This window comes from Callospermophilus lateralis, chromosome 7, assembly GCF_048772815.1.
Source record: "Callospermophilus lateralis isolate mCalLat2 chromosome 7, mCalLat2.hap1, whole genome shotgun sequence".
Classification (NCBI taxonomy): Eukaryota; Metazoa; Chordata; class Mammalia; order Rodentia; family Sciuridae; genus Callospermophilus; species Callospermophilus lateralis.
The window spans coordinates 126,746,009-126,761,928 of NC_135311.1; the positions used below are offsets into that span (position 1 = coordinate 126,746,009).

Sequence of the window (15,920 nt, forward strand, 5' to 3'; positions counted from 1 at the left end):
ATCAGGGGATTTGGACAACTGTCCGAGAGCTGGGGAATGAACCCAGGAAAGAATGCAAAGGGAAAGCTGGAAAATAACCACCGCGGGGGGGGGGGGGGGGGGGGTTGGGGGGACGAGAGCAGGAAGGGCACGGAGCCAGAGCCTGGGAGGGAACACTAGAGCTCATTTTCCAAAATCATGGCCACCTGAGAGGCTGGAAAGTGGGCAGTGTAGAGAGGGGACGGCAAGAGGGAGCCCCATCCTCTTCCATGGGGCTGGGGGGTCTAGTGCCTCAAGGGGGGAATCACAATGAGCCTTGAAAGCCGGTTATTTAGAAAGATCCAAGAAATACTCAAAGAAGCCATTGAAGGAATTGAAAGTGACTTTCTCTGAGGGAGAAGGAGCACCCCATAGAAATGTTTGATTCCTTAAACCACGAACACGTACGTCCGGCTGGAGAAAAGAAAAGCTCAAGTGCATTGGAAAGCTGGGCGGAGCAGGCTTCTCTGAACCAAGGGTGGAGGGGACGTCCCTCCTCTTCTATTCAGCTTCATCCTTGGCACCCAAGAAATCCAGGGGACCCTATTTAAAACCCAGGTTGACAGGATGAAGCATGGATAGGGCACTCTCAAGCCCCGGGACGAGTGGGGAGAGCTTCTGTGTCCGGCTGACTGTGCCAAGGCGTCCCTTCCCTGGTGACACCGCCACTCAGGTGAGATATTGATGACGATGCGTGGGAATGACAAATGCTCACCTGTCAGACTAAGCCCTTAGAAGCCCCAAGCCCTGAATCGACAGGACAGCTCTCTAGCAGGACAGGTGAGCCTGAGAGTGTGTTCCAGCCTGGAGTGAGCTGTGCCCAGGGGGACCCGAGAATTCTGGGGTGGGGGACACACGGCTCGGATCCCCCCACCCCTCTGCGACATGTTGCACACAGTCCTGGTGCAGCTGAGCTCCAGGTGCCCAGGTGAGCTGCTCCCCTGCACCTGCCGACCCCCTTCCCCTCTCTGCAGTTGCTTCCTGAGATCATCTCCCAAATAAGCTGGGTGGTGGCTGTGTGGCCCAGGGCCAGGGCCTGCCCTCCCTGCCTGGCTCCCCAGGCCCGCCAGCTCGCTGACGGCTCCTCACCCAGCAGCCCTGGTCCTGCAGGCTACCTCCTGGGGCGGATGCTCCAGCACCCTGACTTAATGTCAGGAGAATGCGTCCCCACAGAGTTGGGGAAGCCACAGCCCGGGAGGGCAGCTAGTTCTCTCATTTCCTGGAGGGCTGCTGGAATTCCTGGGATCGCTAGATCGGTGGCACACGAAACGCTCCACCATTTCCCAACCGCATAATGACACCCCCCTTTCTTTTGCCTGGGTCAGCAAGTTTGCTGGCCAGCAGAGCCCTGCAAACAGGTCATTATAACCGAAGGAGAAAGACAGGGGAGAAAGAAGCAGAGCAAATCATTTTTTAGAATGCCAACCCAAATCTGGCTTCTTCTGGGGTCCCATCCCCTCGGGGAAGGGCGTGGGCCTGGGAGGGAGGGAGGAAGCTGGGCTTGAGGTGGGAGCTTCCTGCAAAGGCTTTGGGGGTGGCAGGTGATGCAGCTTGAGTACCAACTCCCCCACTTCCTGGCTGTGCAACTTCAGGTGAGCACATTTACCTCTCTGATCCTCAGTTTCCTCCTCAATAAAATGAGAAGGGGAGGAGAACAGGACCCTCCTGCCTGCCCCACCCCACTTGTTAGGAGAATTAACCGGGGTCACAGGGAAACCCACAGATTGGAGGGCTCTGGGTCAGAACAGCCCTGTTCCAGACTGAACCAACATTAGTTGTCTAGGTTATTTTGGGCAAATTGATTAGCTTCTCTGAGCCTCTCTTTCCTCAGCTGTTGAAGGGGTTAAACAATAACGGGGATGGTCTGGGTTCCAATGCTGGCCCTGTCTCTTCTGTGCTGAACTTGGACATGTGATCTAACCTCCGGAGCCTGTTAACTGATTGTCATGAGAACTTCGTGAGTTAGTTCATGCACAGATCTAAGAGCGTCCGACACAGTGAGTGACCCTGAGCACCCTTCATGACTGTCCTTCCTCTTGTTACTGGGTCTCCCGTGAGAAACCACAGAGAGGAATCAGGAGTGGCCAGGTGCTGGCCCCAGACAAATGCTCAGAGAATGGACGGGGCAGGAGCCTGGCCAGGGTAAGGTGCCCACCCGGCACCTCCTGCCCCGCCCAGCTGAGGAGTTCCCGCCGTCCAGCCAAGTGTGGCCACTGAAGGCCCAACCCCGGGAGGCCCTCCCAGACCCTTAAATGCTAAACATAGATGCTTCCACCTGAAGACCCGGAGAAAGATCCCTTCATGAGCCAAAAGGGGCTGTAGTTGAGTTTCTTTCTTCCTCCGGGGCCGCGACTCTGTGGGAGGGGAGTGGCTCTTGGGGAGACCGTCCAGGCCTTGAAGAAACCCAGGAGCGGCCTCGGGCCGAGGGACCCCGGGAGGAGGCCTGCAGCTGCAGCGTCCTCTCCCGCACCTGGGGGCCTGGGCCAGCCTCGGGCAGCAGGGGCTCAGGGCCTGGCTGGGTGCACGGGCAGGGGACGGGCCCATCCTTCCTCCACAGGTGACACACACTCACTCACACACTGCGCCTGTGGCTCTCAGGCTACAGGCCCTGAAACACCCAGAGATCGGGAGCTCGTCCTGGCTGAAGGCCTACTGTGTGTCCTCCCGGGGTTCCCCTCCTCGCCTTCTCACCCCATTTTACAGGTGAGGACAGTTGGGTTCCCAGAGCCCTCTCACCAGCCCCTGGGTGGGTAGCGCAGGCTGGGGCTGACCCGGCTCGACTGACCACCAGGACCTCCCTGCAGGGACATCAGGGAGGGGAGGAGGCCAGGTCACACAGGGACGTGGCTGCAGGTGCCTGCAGCGGCCCTTCCCGTCCCCCAGCTCAGGCTCCTTGGCTCTGTCTCCCGCACGGTTCCCTCTGAGGGCACCCGGGCGGAGGCGCCTGCCCAGAGGCCTGGCATGGAGGAGCAGGGTCAGCAGGCCCCGGGAGGAGGCGGGGGCCCACCAGCTCAGCCCTGGCCACCCACCCCTCGGGGCGACGCTGCTCCCCAACTTGGCCGGAGCCGGTTCAGAGCCAAACCTGTGCTGCTGGTGGAATCCCAGCTACGGGGGTCCCCTACGGACATCTAGGTCGTCCTCGCTGCCACCGACCCTGCGGGCTGAGAAGTCGGAAGGCTGCTGCACTGGGGCAGCAGCCAGGGGCCGGCCAAGGGAGGGTCCTGCCCAGGGGCTGAGGCTGCACGGTGGGAGGGGTGGGTTGGGCCGTGAAGGGGACACCGGGGCAGCTTTGGCAAACGGACGACAGGAAGGAAAGCCAAGGGGGAGAGAGGCCAGAGGGCAGCGGAGGGCAGGCTGGGTTTGACCCCGGGCCTCCTTCCACCGCTGGCGCTCCCCGGGACATGACGCGGTCTGGCAGGTGAGACCCGCTGTTCCCAGAGCCTGTGGCCCAGGACGGCTGGAGACACTCGATGCGTGTGGCCCACGTGGGGGTCTTCAGTTCAGCACCCCGGGCTCAGCCTGGGTGTCCTGGTCCCTGGTGGCCCCACAGCCCTGCGGGCCTCATCCTCACCCCAGGGCAGGGGGCGGGTCTGCCTGCTGACCCCTGAAGTGAGGCTCCCCCGCCCGCCCCGTCTTGGGCCCTGCCCAGTGGCAGGATCTGGACCCCGGGGCCAGCGCTCACCTCAAACCGAACCTGAAAGGCCCGAGTCGATGGAACGCACCCCCCGAGGCTGAAACTCGGGGCTCATCCCTGGGATTCGTCTTATCCTCATCTGAAAAGCCATCAGGGTCCCCCCTGCTGCTGGGGGCACCCTGTGGGCTCAGGGGCTGCTGTCACAGTGAACTGTGACGTTCCTAATGGGGCCCTGCAGCCAGGGCTCATGATTGGCCACTCACTTCCCCGGGCCCAGTAGCCCGAGGTCAGGGTGAAAATCCCCGTTTGCAGGCAGGTGAGGGGAGCGGGCTCTCCCAGCGGCCCCCAGCCAGCTCCTGGGACTCACCTGCGCGGCTCAGAGGGCGCTGCCCCCCACAGCCCCCCACAGCTGCTCCCCAGAGTCAGGAGTGTCTCCAGGGAGGGCTCCAGGGTTACAGGATTTCCCTGCTGCGATCCAATCCTGGGCCTGCCTGTCCTCGGTCACCCGCGGGGAGAGGGACAATCCAGGTCTCTGCCCTCTGTGTCCGGTGGCACCTCCAGAGTGGCCAAGTCACCCCTGTGGTCCCAGCAAATGCCAGCCGGGGCCACCATGGTCCTGCTTCTGCTGGTGGGGCCCCAGGAAACCACCGTGGCTTCCTGCTGTGGCTGACGGGCTCTGCGCTGGCTCTGCCGACCCCCCAGGGGCACAGGGGTCTCTGAGTTCCCGACCCTGGCTCCCGGGTTTCCTTGGCCGGACACCTAGCTTCTTTTTCCAGTGAAGAATAAAAATGAATGTGTCTGCTAACGGGATGCCAAGAGAACACGCAATCAGGAGTCAAAGGGAAAAGACCCTCCCACCACCCCCCACCCCCGGGGAATTGAGCACCTACCGAGAGCCAAGTCTACGCACAATTATTTTCTCACCTGTCTTTACAATTTGGGGAGGTGAGTCCTGCCATGGGCCCCATTTCACAGTCAAGGATTTCAGGACTTAGAAGACGAAAGCCTCTTGCCCACAATCTCATAGCTCATTAGAACCAAAGTGGGCTTCAGGTATGGTTGGTTCCAGCCCCCATGTTCTTTCTGCTTCCCCGGGTGACTTCCTGGGGTTTGTTCAAAGTCTGGTACATGCCTATCAAGGGGGCTCCTCAAGTGCAAGGACCAAGCCTGACCCTGGAGCATCTCCAGGACGCACTGCACACCTGAGTCAACACAGCACCCCTCCTCCTCCTGCACCCGGGCTCTGCTCCTGGGGAGGGAGAGCCCCTCAGGGAGGCCTAGAGCTTGGGGGGCCCACCCATAGGTGCGGAAAAAACAGCGAAGCATGTGGGGTGGTGCGTTAGAAACCAGAGGTGGTGTCAATGGAAACAGCCCCTGGCTGGGAACAAGGGACAGGTCCCACTGAGTCACCGGTGAGTTTAGATGAGTCTGTTCCTCTGGGGGACTCAGTTTCCATTTCTCATAAATGGGGGGTCTTCCGGCTTTGTTACCCTGACCTATTCCACAGCAGGGCAGACTCCATGCAGGATGCCCCCCAGGCCCCGGTGAGGATGCCTTGGGTGGGAAGGGCCTCCCCCCTGCCGACCGTGGTGAGCTCACTCATAAGGGAACCCCACCGCCCCGGGCCGGCCAAGGAAGCCAGCGTCTGCCGCATCCGCAGCCAGGCCCCGCCCTCCCACAGAGGGGTCCTCCCCGTTTTCCAGGAGAGAAAACTGAGTCCCAGAGAAGCCCGAGACGTGCCCCAGGCTCCAGCTCCGCTTCCACGGAGCCGGCACCGGCCCGATCGGGGCCTCGCTGTGAGCCTGCTTCCGGCTGCCCAGCTGAGCTCTCGCAGGGACAGGAGGCTGGACTCTGGTCTCCGTGTCCACTACAGATCACCCAGTGGGACGGAAACCAGCCCCGGTGACCTGGAGCAAGCCGATCCCTCTCCTGGATGCCGCCCCTTCTCCTTCTCGGCCTACAGTGGCCACTCTGAGTCCAAGGCTGGTGCTGGGGCCCGGCCCCAAGCCTGGACTCCCTGGGAGAGGGTAGGGTGGGGGCCAGACTGTGGAGGGACTTCCTGAGGTCTGGGGCTTCGTTCAAAGGGTATTGGAGGGCACCATGCTGTCACGGCCAAAGTCCTGATCCCATCCCAGGACAGCACGCTGGCTCCTTCCCCTGGGCCTCAGTGGTCTGCCCTGGGAAACGGGAAAGTAGAGTCTACAGAGGAAATGGAAGAGGCCACAGCCTCCCCAGCCTGACTTAGCTTCTGGGAACGTAGAAGTGGAGGGTTGAATCATCTCCTGGGTCCTTTGTATTTTCTAGTCCCCTTGGCCCTTAAACCCCCCAGGACATGACAAATTCAAAATGGGGCTGACAAAGGGCCCCTCAGGTTGAGCAGCAGCATGTGCAAAGGCCCAGAGGCAGGGAGCTCTGAGCATCAGGCTGGAGCAGAGAACCCCAAGGAGAGGCCCAGGTGGGCAGGCTGGGCACAGGGCCGGAGTGACACACTCAGGCTCAGACCCCAGCTCTGCGAGGGCCTCCTGGCATGATCATGTGGCCAGCTTTTTCCCAAGGAAGGCCTGCCTCGGTGGGCAGGCTGCGGCCGCTCCATGTGTTTCCCATTTGTGTGGGATCCCAGCTCCCCTAAAACCCCCTCGAGTGCCACCCAGCCGCACACGTGGTACCGTCCCAGGCAGCAGGGCGTGAGGCGGCTTGGTGAGGAGCCCTCTGCCCGCTGGTGGACCCGGGCTCCTGGCGCCTGGTGAGGGGCCTGGGGGCTGCCCTTAATTAAGCAGGAGCCTCCACACGGCGTCCAAACCGCGGCCCGACGCCCGCCCCAAGCTGCTTTCAGTTCTTTTTCTTGGGCCGCGTGCGGAGGCCGGTCCCACAAATAAAAACCATCACCTTTTTTTTTTCTTTCTTTAATTTTCTCTCTTTCTTTTCTTTTTCCAAAAAAAAAAAAATACAGAGAGAGAGAGAGAGAGAGAGAGAGGGAGAGAGAGAAACAGCCACAAGATCTTCTAAGAGGCCTGACATCACGGCCCAGGTGACCGCGGCCCAGCCAATGGGCCCAGGCCGCGAGCTGGCTTCGGCATCCTGTAGGCTGAGGTTGGGTGACACGGCGAAGCCCGGGCCTCGACCACAGAACCACAAGGCCAGGCCCTCGCCGCCTCCGGGCCCTGCGCGGGAGCTGGTTGGCTCCTGGTGGTCCCCACCCCCGGCCGCCTGCAGCCCTGCTCGGTGGCCGGGAGGCCAGCCTCATTCATTCATTCCGGGCCACGGGGCCTGGCTGCTGCAGCCGGCCTCCACGGGCCGCCGTCTAATGACCCAGGCTGCGTGCGCCGCGCTGCTGAGTCTGTGGCCAGACATTCCTGTGGGACCGGGATCCGAATTCTTGGGTACAAACAGCAACTTACTTTCCTCGGGGACTTTCTTCACCCTCCCGCGCACAGGCTCCGGCTCTTTCCTTTTTCCTTTTTTTGAGCAGCCGGGGGGGACACAGCCAAGAAAACCCCAAACAAACAAAGAGCCCCCCCGCCCCCCTTTTATTTTCAAAAGTAGCTAGAAAAAAAAATAAAATAAAAAAACCAAACCAGAAAAGGAGGACAGCTAACCAGGAGGCCCCAGCCCAGCCCCCAGGGCTGGCCTCTGTCCCCTGCGGACCGCGGCATGGCGTCCAACAGCATCTTCGACTCCTTCCCGACCTACTCGCCCACCTTCGTCCGCGGTGAGTAACCACGGCCCAGGCTCCCTGTCCTGGGCCAGCCCTGGCGGGTGGGGAGCCGCGTCCCAGGACCACGTCCCTCCACCTGCCGTCCCTCCAGGGCGAGGTTGTCTACCTGAATCCCCTGGCCCCCCGCAGCCCGAGGGGAGATGGGCTGGTGGCCCCCATGGTCCCTTGGCTGTGGGACCTCCCCCCTCAGCAGGTGGGGACACTGTGCAACAACGAGTGCCGCTGGCCTCCAGGGCCAGCTCAGAGGGTCTGGGGTGGGAGGACAAGGGGGAGTATCCATGGCCCTTGGCCCCCCGCCTCACTCACGGGCTCCAGGCCCTGCTGTCCCAGCCCCTGGCCCGCCAGAGCCTGGACCTGCCACCAGACGTGGGCTGGCGGCTCAGAGGACGGCCGAGGAGGCCGGTGAGGGTGAGGCTGAGCCTCCTCTCTGGGAGGACCAGGCCACGGGCTTTGGGGAGAACTTGTTCTGCCGAAGCTGCGTCTGCGGAGTCGGGGGAAGGTCTCGGGGAGGTGGTGGACTTGGTCACGGTGGAGAAGAAAGTGTTTCTGGGGTGGTTTTTGCCTCTATTCATGACCCAGAGGGTCCCAGAGCTCTGGGCTGTGTTCCTCAGCAAGGATGGGGGTCCGGGATGCCCCTCCTCTGACTGGGGTCCAGGCTCCCGAGGGGGGTCCCTGCCTGTGCCTGGTCCTTAGGGCAGTCGTGCGACCCTCGGGCACTTTCCTCCCCAGCGCGAGCCCAGAGGAGGCGATGGCCCTGAGACTGGGGTCTGGAGCCTCTCAGCTGAGTCCCAGGGACCAGTGGCTTCCTGGGCACCTAACTTCCCTGTGACCCTAACAGTGTCCCCTGGGATTCTGAGGCGAGGGAGGGCTGTGGTTGGGGCTGTGCCGCCGCGTTATTTAAGGGACCCGTGTCTTCCAGGACAGGATGGCTGAGGGGGACCGACGGTCAGGGTTTGGGGGTCGCACCGCCTTTCCTGAGCCGAGGTGGTCAGTGAAATACCCAGGTCAGCCGGGCCATCCGCCCTTCTCTCCTGCCTGGCTGCCGGCTGACCAGAGCAACTCAGGGCCAGTCCTGGGGCAGCCGGCTCTGGCCAGGGACACACTTGGGTGCTTGGCGATGAGCTTCAGCTGAGGCGCTTCCCTGCTGGGGCTGAGGCTCAGAGGGGGTCCCCAGGGCCCACTGGGGGGTGGGGGAGATGGGCCCTCCGTGGTGGCGGGGTGGGGGGGTACTCCCGCCAAACCCGGCTGTGGCTGGTGACCGGCAGCAGCAGCCCCACGGCCCTGGGCTCCTTCCTCCCTGGGCTGCTGTTATAACACTCCCTTTGTAGTCCTCGGAGCTAATTAAAGGCAGCTCTGTGGCAAGAAAATAAGAGTTTATAAAAACCATTTGCCGGGGCTCTGTGATCTGTGCTTCTCCCTCCGCGAACAAGATGGAGAAATGCAGGGTTTAAGACAAAGGGACCTCGGGAGACAGGGCTTCGGTGCTGGCCCGGGGTCCTCTCCTGATAAGCCCAGGAGGTGGCCGCTGTCAGCCCAAAGGCAAAGGGAGGGGACAGCTGGAGGCTCTGGTCCAGAGTGTGCCCAGGACATGAAGCCCCTGGCAGAGCAGGCCGGTCCTGGGCAACAGGGCGCAGAAGGTGCCCCCGCCCCCAGGCTGTGGTCCAGGGCGAGGCCCCGGGGCCCGGGCTGACCCTCGGAGAGGCTCGTCCACGCGGCTCTGGCCCTCTGCCTACATCACGCTCTCTCAGGGGTCTGCGTCCCACACACTGTCCCTAAGGCTCACAGGGCCACAGGTGCCAATTCTGTCCCCCACGTGCTCCAGCCTTGGGTCCCCTCTTCAGGGCTCTGACCCCACATGGCCCACGCAGGGTCCCCCACCTGCTGGGAGCGACCCACCTCTCGGGAGTGTCAGGAAGCCTGGAGGCAACCCCGAGCACACTGCCCTGGAGAGGAGGCCTGGTGGGTGGTGACCCTGCGCCGCTTTAGGGACTCACTGAGTGGCGAGGCCACGGTGCCGCAGCGATAAGCAAGAACGGTGTTGTGGGATGATCTGTGACGACCGGCTGAGGTCGAGAAACACCTGTGACTTCCATTGGTGACACGGTCACGGTGAAAGATGCTGCATTTCATCTAGAGGTGGCCCAAGTTCACGGACCCCTGAGCCCTACGTAGGTCAAGAACTGCAGGTCTCACCATCGTACGTGGGGATGCTGCCGTCCAGGGGTCTTAATGGAGGGGAAAGGGCTCTGTTTGTCCTCCTCTTCCTCCTTCCTGCCGCCTCCAAAGGCTGCACCACCCCGGCCCTGGGCAAGGTGTCGGGAGCCACCTCGTCACCAACCCTGGAGAGCTTTTAAAACATTGCACTTCTGGTTCTCAGCTCAGACTGGGGAAACAGAACTTGTTGGGTTTGGGTCTGGGTAAGTCCCCCAGAGAGGTTCCCATGTGCAGCCCAAGCTTGGGGACAGCTCCTCCTCCTGGCTCTGCTCCGCTGGGCTGGGTGACATTCTGGGTCCTAGGGGAGGAGTGGGCTGTACTGGGTGTTCCCCAAGGTGGCCCGCCTCTGTGGGGAGCTCTGCCTTGCCGTCCCCCTCTAGAGGGGGTCCCCAGCACGGTCCCAGAGCCCCAGCTCCCCAGAGACCCCGCTGGCCAGAGCGCGACCCACTCTGATTAGTTTCCTGTGGCGAGGGCCGGCTGGGGATGAGGCATCCTATCTCGCCTTGTCCCTGCTGTGGGCATGGGGACACAACTGGTGACGGGAGGCCTCCTGAGACGGGAAGAGCATGGCCGCCTGGAGGTTCAGGCTGAGGGGCCACCTCCCGTCGGCACCCAGCTCCGAGGTTTCCCTGCCGGTACCCAGCTCTGGGGAGGAAGGAGTTTGGGAGGAAGGTGGAGTCCTCGGGGGGTCCCTGCCCTGCCCAGGGTGAGGCCAGAGTCTCACCCCAGGGGCTGCACACAGATGGCGGCCTGTGTCCCTGAGACGGAAGAGAGGGGAGGGTCAGAGGTCCCCAGAAGCCTCCCAGGCAGGACAAGGGGTCTTTACGCCTCCTACCTGACAAACAGGAGGGGACCGATGACTGCCTCATTCTGGGTCCCTTTCTGGCCTCAGTTTCCCCATCTGACAGCTCAGGCAGTGGCCCTGGAGACCCTGGGGTCCACCCAGCTTAGGAGGGGCCAGCAGCTTCCTGAGCCCCCGTGGGCAGGCCCCGTCAGCACCTCTGAACCTCACCTCGCAGGCGGACGCTCTCTCCTGAGGACACGACGGGGTCCCCTCCAGGGAGAGAACGGAGGGAAGGGACCTACACCGTCCCGTGTGGCTTCCAGGGCCCCTGGAGAGGGCACAAGTTCCACTCATCGACTCAGGTCCCCGCCACTCGAGTCCTGCCTCTGCCCTCCCTAGCTCACCTGGGCAGGGGTCTGTGCCTCAGTTTCCTCTTCTGAAAGGGTGACGATGGCCACAACCCGTGGGCTGTTGGGAGCACTGTGCATGGAGCACCGGGCCCAGGGTCCTGGCTCAGAGGATGCCTCTGCTCTCTCCCTACCTGCCAGGCTCTCCATCCTAGGAGCTCACCGTCGGGTGGGACAGGGACGTGCCCACAGAAAAGTGCACCAGGGCATGTGTCACAAGGGGGAAGACCCGGGGTCTGCGAGCTCAGACAGAGCCCCTGACCCCGGCCTCGGGGAAGGAGCGGGCAAGTCCCCGAGTCCTGCAGGAGGTGACCAGGGGGAGAGGCTCAGCCCAGGCAGAAGGAGTAGCCCCGAGGGGGGTGCAGAAGGCAGGCAGGAGGGTCCTGGGCGCCGCGGGGTGGCTGCAGGGCCATGCAGGGCGGGGAGGGCCGGAGGGCCAGCTGCGGGCCTGCGCGGGGCCTCTCCAGTGTGGCCGTGGGCCTCTCTTTAGAGATGGGGTTGGCCAGCAACTCTGCCCCAGAGATGCCCGGGAGAGATGAGACTGGACCTGTGTGGGGGCAGCGGGTGGACGAAATGGCCCTGGGCACGTCTAGCCAGGACAGGGCTAGCCGGTGACTCAGAAGCCACCGGACAGGAAGGAAGCTGCTTGGGCCAGTGAGGTCAGTGCCGTGTCCTGTCCTGAGCCCCAGGCAGTAGCCCACAGTGGGGGGACTCTCCAGGGTTGAGCTGCAAGTCCCCAAACCCTAGGCAGCCTGGAAGGTTGTTCACCCCAAGTCTATCGGCTGTGGAGGCCTCCTCCGCCCCCCGGGGCCCTCAAGGATGGACAGGCTGACCGCAGCCATTCCATACCTGCTGCCGGGCCTGCCTGGCGCCACGTCTGCCGGGCCTCTTTGATGGCGGCTCCTGAGGCCACCCGGCACACGCCATCTCCCCAGACCACCCTGCCTGTCCAAAGTGCCCCCCAGGCTGGAAGGGCACTCCTAGGAGCCCCCACTGCCCACAGGCCGGTCATGAGCCGGCCCCACACAGTGGGACTGTGTGTCCAGGCCTCGCCCGTGCCCATGACAGCCAGCGGCAGCCCCATCGGCCCTGCTGGTCACATAGAGGGCCCATTGACGCCCGGGCCTTGAGCTGGCCGCACCAAAGCCGAGCTGGTTACCTGTGGGGGAGGGGTTGGGACACAGAAGCCCCTGAGCAGCAGGGCTCGAAGCCTGACCTCCCGGAACATTCTCGGAGGCTGGAAGGGAGCAATGACTAGAGGGAAACCCTGGCTTCAGAGCCTGAGTCCAGGCTCCTGAGAGGCAGGGAGGCTGGCCTCAGGTGCAGTGGGGCAGCCGAAATCCTGGCCTTGCGTCTCCTGGGACTCCTCACCTGCAGGCCCTCCGCCGAATCCACCACCAGTGTGTCCAGGGGTGGCCGGGAGTCCTCCCGATCTTCCATGCTGAGCTCAAACAGCCCCTCTGCCAGGAGTCTCCCCAGGCCACCTGCAGCCACCAGGGAGCTCTGTCCTCAAAGCTTGGTCTCAAGGCTCAGCCTCAAGGCTCAGCCCAGGCACAAGGGGCGAAGGGCTTGGGGTCTGAGTGGATTTTGCAGCCGGGGCCTCCCAGGACTGGTCTTGAAGCAGTGCCCCCTGAAGGAGGCCCCTGGGGTGACAGGGCAGGGGTGCAATGGTGGAAAGACCCTGGTCTTGAGAAGGCACAGGAGCCCATCCAGGGGACCGTCGGAGCTGGGAGGCGGAGGGAGCCCCTTCCCCGTTTCACAGACAGGGAACCTGGGGTCCGGGAGGGGTGTGGTCTATGGAAGACCCATCAGGCAACAGGACAGCCACTTCTCCAGCCTCCAAGGACCCGCCACCCACCTTCCCTGTTGTTTAGGGGTCAGACAGACTCGGGTCCAAGCTGCTCAGTAGCAAGTAATTAGACCCTGCTAATTAGACCCTTTGCTCTCAATTTCCTCCTCCGTAAAACAGGGCCAGTGACACTGGCCACAGAGGGTGGTGGCACAGAGTGGATGGCCCCGCCTTGAGCCCCACCTGCCTTGTCTGGCCTGTCGAGCCTCAGTCAGCACGGGCCACCTCCTGATGGTCCCCTCTCTCCAACGCTGGCTCCGGGCTTTCCCCACTAGACAGAGCTGAGTGAGCAGGGGACCTGGAGACGGTCAGGCCCTGTGACAAGGGCTCCCAGGGGTGAAGGTGGAGAAGAGGGCGCTCTTTGGTGAGGAGGTGGCATGAAATACAACATAAAAGGCCAGGCTGCCTTCTCGCTGTGTGGCCTTGGGAGATGCACCTCTCCTCTCTGTGCTCTGTCTTCTCATCTGTAAAATGGACATAACTCACAGAACCCACTGGAGGCCCGTTGGGTGGACTCGATGAGATCATTCATACAGAGCTGGGGGCCGCGTCCAGGCTCCATGAACGCCAGAGATCAATGCTGCTCAGTACCCTTCCTTCCCTTGTGAAAAAGAAAGTCTCTCTGACTCTGAGCTGAGACAGGGAGGTGACAGAGCTGCCCTCACCGTCCCCTCTGGGAGCCCTGACCCTTTCCCCAGGTCTTGGGGTCCTCTGGTCCTCGGAGCAGGGGCAGGCTCACGGGTGGATGTGGCGTCTCTTGCTGATGAATGGAGGGAAGGAAGAAGAGAGCGGTGAGTGACGGAAGGACGTAAAGGCCACCGGCTGGTCAGCCGGGGAGGCCAGCTCCCCCCACTTCCCCCTCGCTGTCTGGTTTTTCTTTGAAACGCCTGCCTGGACCAGCCCGGGGCCTCCCGGCCAATCGGGGCCGCGGCTCAGGGTTTAGGTTCCTCTTTGGGGTTTTCTTTCAAGTCTGGGAAAAGGGTTTTTGGCAAAAACTTCAGACTTACGTGTGGGCGGGAAGGCAGCAAGGGGAGCTGCCATGTGCGGGGAGGCCACCGCAGCCCCCCAGGTGCCCTTCCCCGTGGGACTTGGTGACTGAGATCCCCTGTGAGCACCGGGCCCTGCAGGGTGAGGCCCTGCCCATCCGGGCTCCAGGCTCCGGTCAAGGCAGGTCCCCTGCCGTCAGAGGCACCTGTGTGGCCACATCCTCGGGGCTGGGCTCAGCTGGGCTCAGGAGGGAAATGGGGAAGGGAGCTCAGCGGGGAGGAGGCGAAATGAAAGCCGGGAGGTTGGGAGGGGGGCCATTTTGGGCATGCCCCTGTCTCCAAGCTCAGCTCACCTGGGTGCCCGTGGCTGAGGACAGTCCACAGCCCCTACACCTGTCCGTCCTCAGGACTTGCCCCTCAGGGAGCCTGAGCCTGCCCAGCCACATGGGGGATCTGTGAGGTGTCACCTGTGACCACAGCACCCTGGCATCTTGGGAAGAGGCACCTGGACAGGTGGAGGAGAGAGTGAAAGGGAGGTGGGTAGGGGTCCCGTGGGAAGCCCAGCCCTGCACCCTGAGTCCCCACCCAGGGGCCAGGGCTCTTCCCAAGGGGCGAAGGAAGCCACCTCTGAGAACAAGGTGACCTTAGGAGCCTGGACGGACCAGTCAGTCCGTGCTGTAGGGTGTGACTGCGGCAGGGTAGTGTGATTTGAAACTCGGCGACTGTGTGTTTTCCAGTCTCTGAAACACTGACTATGTCGGACTTTTAGATTTAGGAGGGAAACGCTTTTTTATTTTTTCCAAAGAAAGAGGAAGAGGCAGCCCCACCCTCCCAGGATTAGGGCGTCAGTTCCCCCATCCAGGGCTCCAGGCCCCTGGCCGCCCTCCCTCAGAGCCCCTCCGGCTTCTCCCCAGCTGCTGGGGCTGCTGCTTTCTTCCTGGGCTGGGCAGAGCCATGCATACAGCAGGTGCTCAGGACATGCTTGTGGCCTGAGGTGAGGTCCCTAGAGTCTGGAGGTGAGTCCCTGAAGAGGCTGTTCCCTCGGAGTCTCATATCCTCAGTGGCTGGGTGATATGACGTGACGAATCATTCATTGGACATTTATTGCGTATCTACTGCATACACGAGCACTGATCTGGCCCTGGGCATGCAGAAGTGAGCACGCCGGGTGGACACGCTAGCCACATGTGCACAGAGGGCATCTCTGGGAAGCCCCTCTCCAGTTGGCCAGCACTGTAGCTGGGGAAACTGAGGCCCGGAGAAGAGGCGTCCTGGTCAAGCCTTGCGGTTGGACAGTTCCAGACATGCTCTCAGCTCCAGGGTCCCTGGGGTTCAAGCCGAACCCCCTTGAGGTCGCCCCACCTCTGCAGACCCTCAGCCTCCTGGGGTGGCTATAATGCTCCCCTCAACCCCACCCAGTCCTCATCGTAGCTCAGGGTGGGCACCACCACCCTCACTGTGGAGACGAAAACACAAACAGACCCGGGGAGGCGGTGCAGCCTGCTCGCGTACATTGAAGAGAAAAGGAAATGAGAAAGGGAGAGGGAACCACATTTGTCGATGACTTCCTGTGCACTCGGCCTCGGGGTGGCTCCTTTGCAAGTGCATCTCATTGTGCTCAGTCCCCACCCTCTGCGCAGTAGCTGTCATTGTTACCATGGTCCCATTCCCCAGGCTGGGAAACTGAGGCCCCTCGGCAAAGGCCACGTGGCTAGTAACTGGCCAGGCCCAGATTCATGCCAGGGTGTGTCTGACGTCCAAGTCAGCCCGCCAGACTGTCCTGGAAGATGCCGCCTCTTCCTTAGGGCTCAGTCCCATCACCTCCGTGAAGCCCACCCTGATTGCCCAGGTGAGGTGACACGTTCCTCCTCTTTCACCCACAGAACCTCCAGGCCCTTCCCAAAAACTTCCAGAAGGCTTCTTAGAAAGGGCATGCACAGGGCCACGCTCTGAAGTAGACCAGGCCGCCGTTCCGCCCACCCGCAGCACATCCGTGTGTGAGCAGCGCCCACAGAGCTCTCCGGCACCAGCCTGATTCTCACTACTCCCTACACACACAGCCTTCCTCCCCGCTTCCTTCTTTTGACCCGTGCAGGCTTCCATCCTTCCTGAGGCCACAATGTAAACAACAAGAACAACAAATTAAGGCCTTGGCCAGGACCATGCCCTGCAGATTCTAGAACCAGGAAGAACATGAGGGGAAACGGGGATCCAACCACCAACGCCACCCGGGGGCACTCCATGTTATAGAACACCTAAGGGAATCCAGGAGGCTGAAAAATAGACGCGGTGCTCTCGATAGCCAGAGAAAGC

The 15,920-nt window shown here is 62.3% G+C and overlaps 1 protein-coding gene across 1 annotated transcript in view; it reads left to right on the forward strand.

Moving 5' to 3' along the window:
* The first annotated feature begins 7,303 nt into the window (after positions 1 to 7,303).
* The window catches only part of Runx3 (RUNX family transcription factor 3), a 46,251-nt gene continuing 37,634 nt past the window's right edge, over positions 7,304 to 15,920 (forward strand). Inside the window, 1 exon segment of the mRNA XM_076863198.2 lies at positions 7,304 to 7,361. Coding sequence (XP_076719313.2) covers positions 7,304 to 7,361 — 58 coding nt within the window.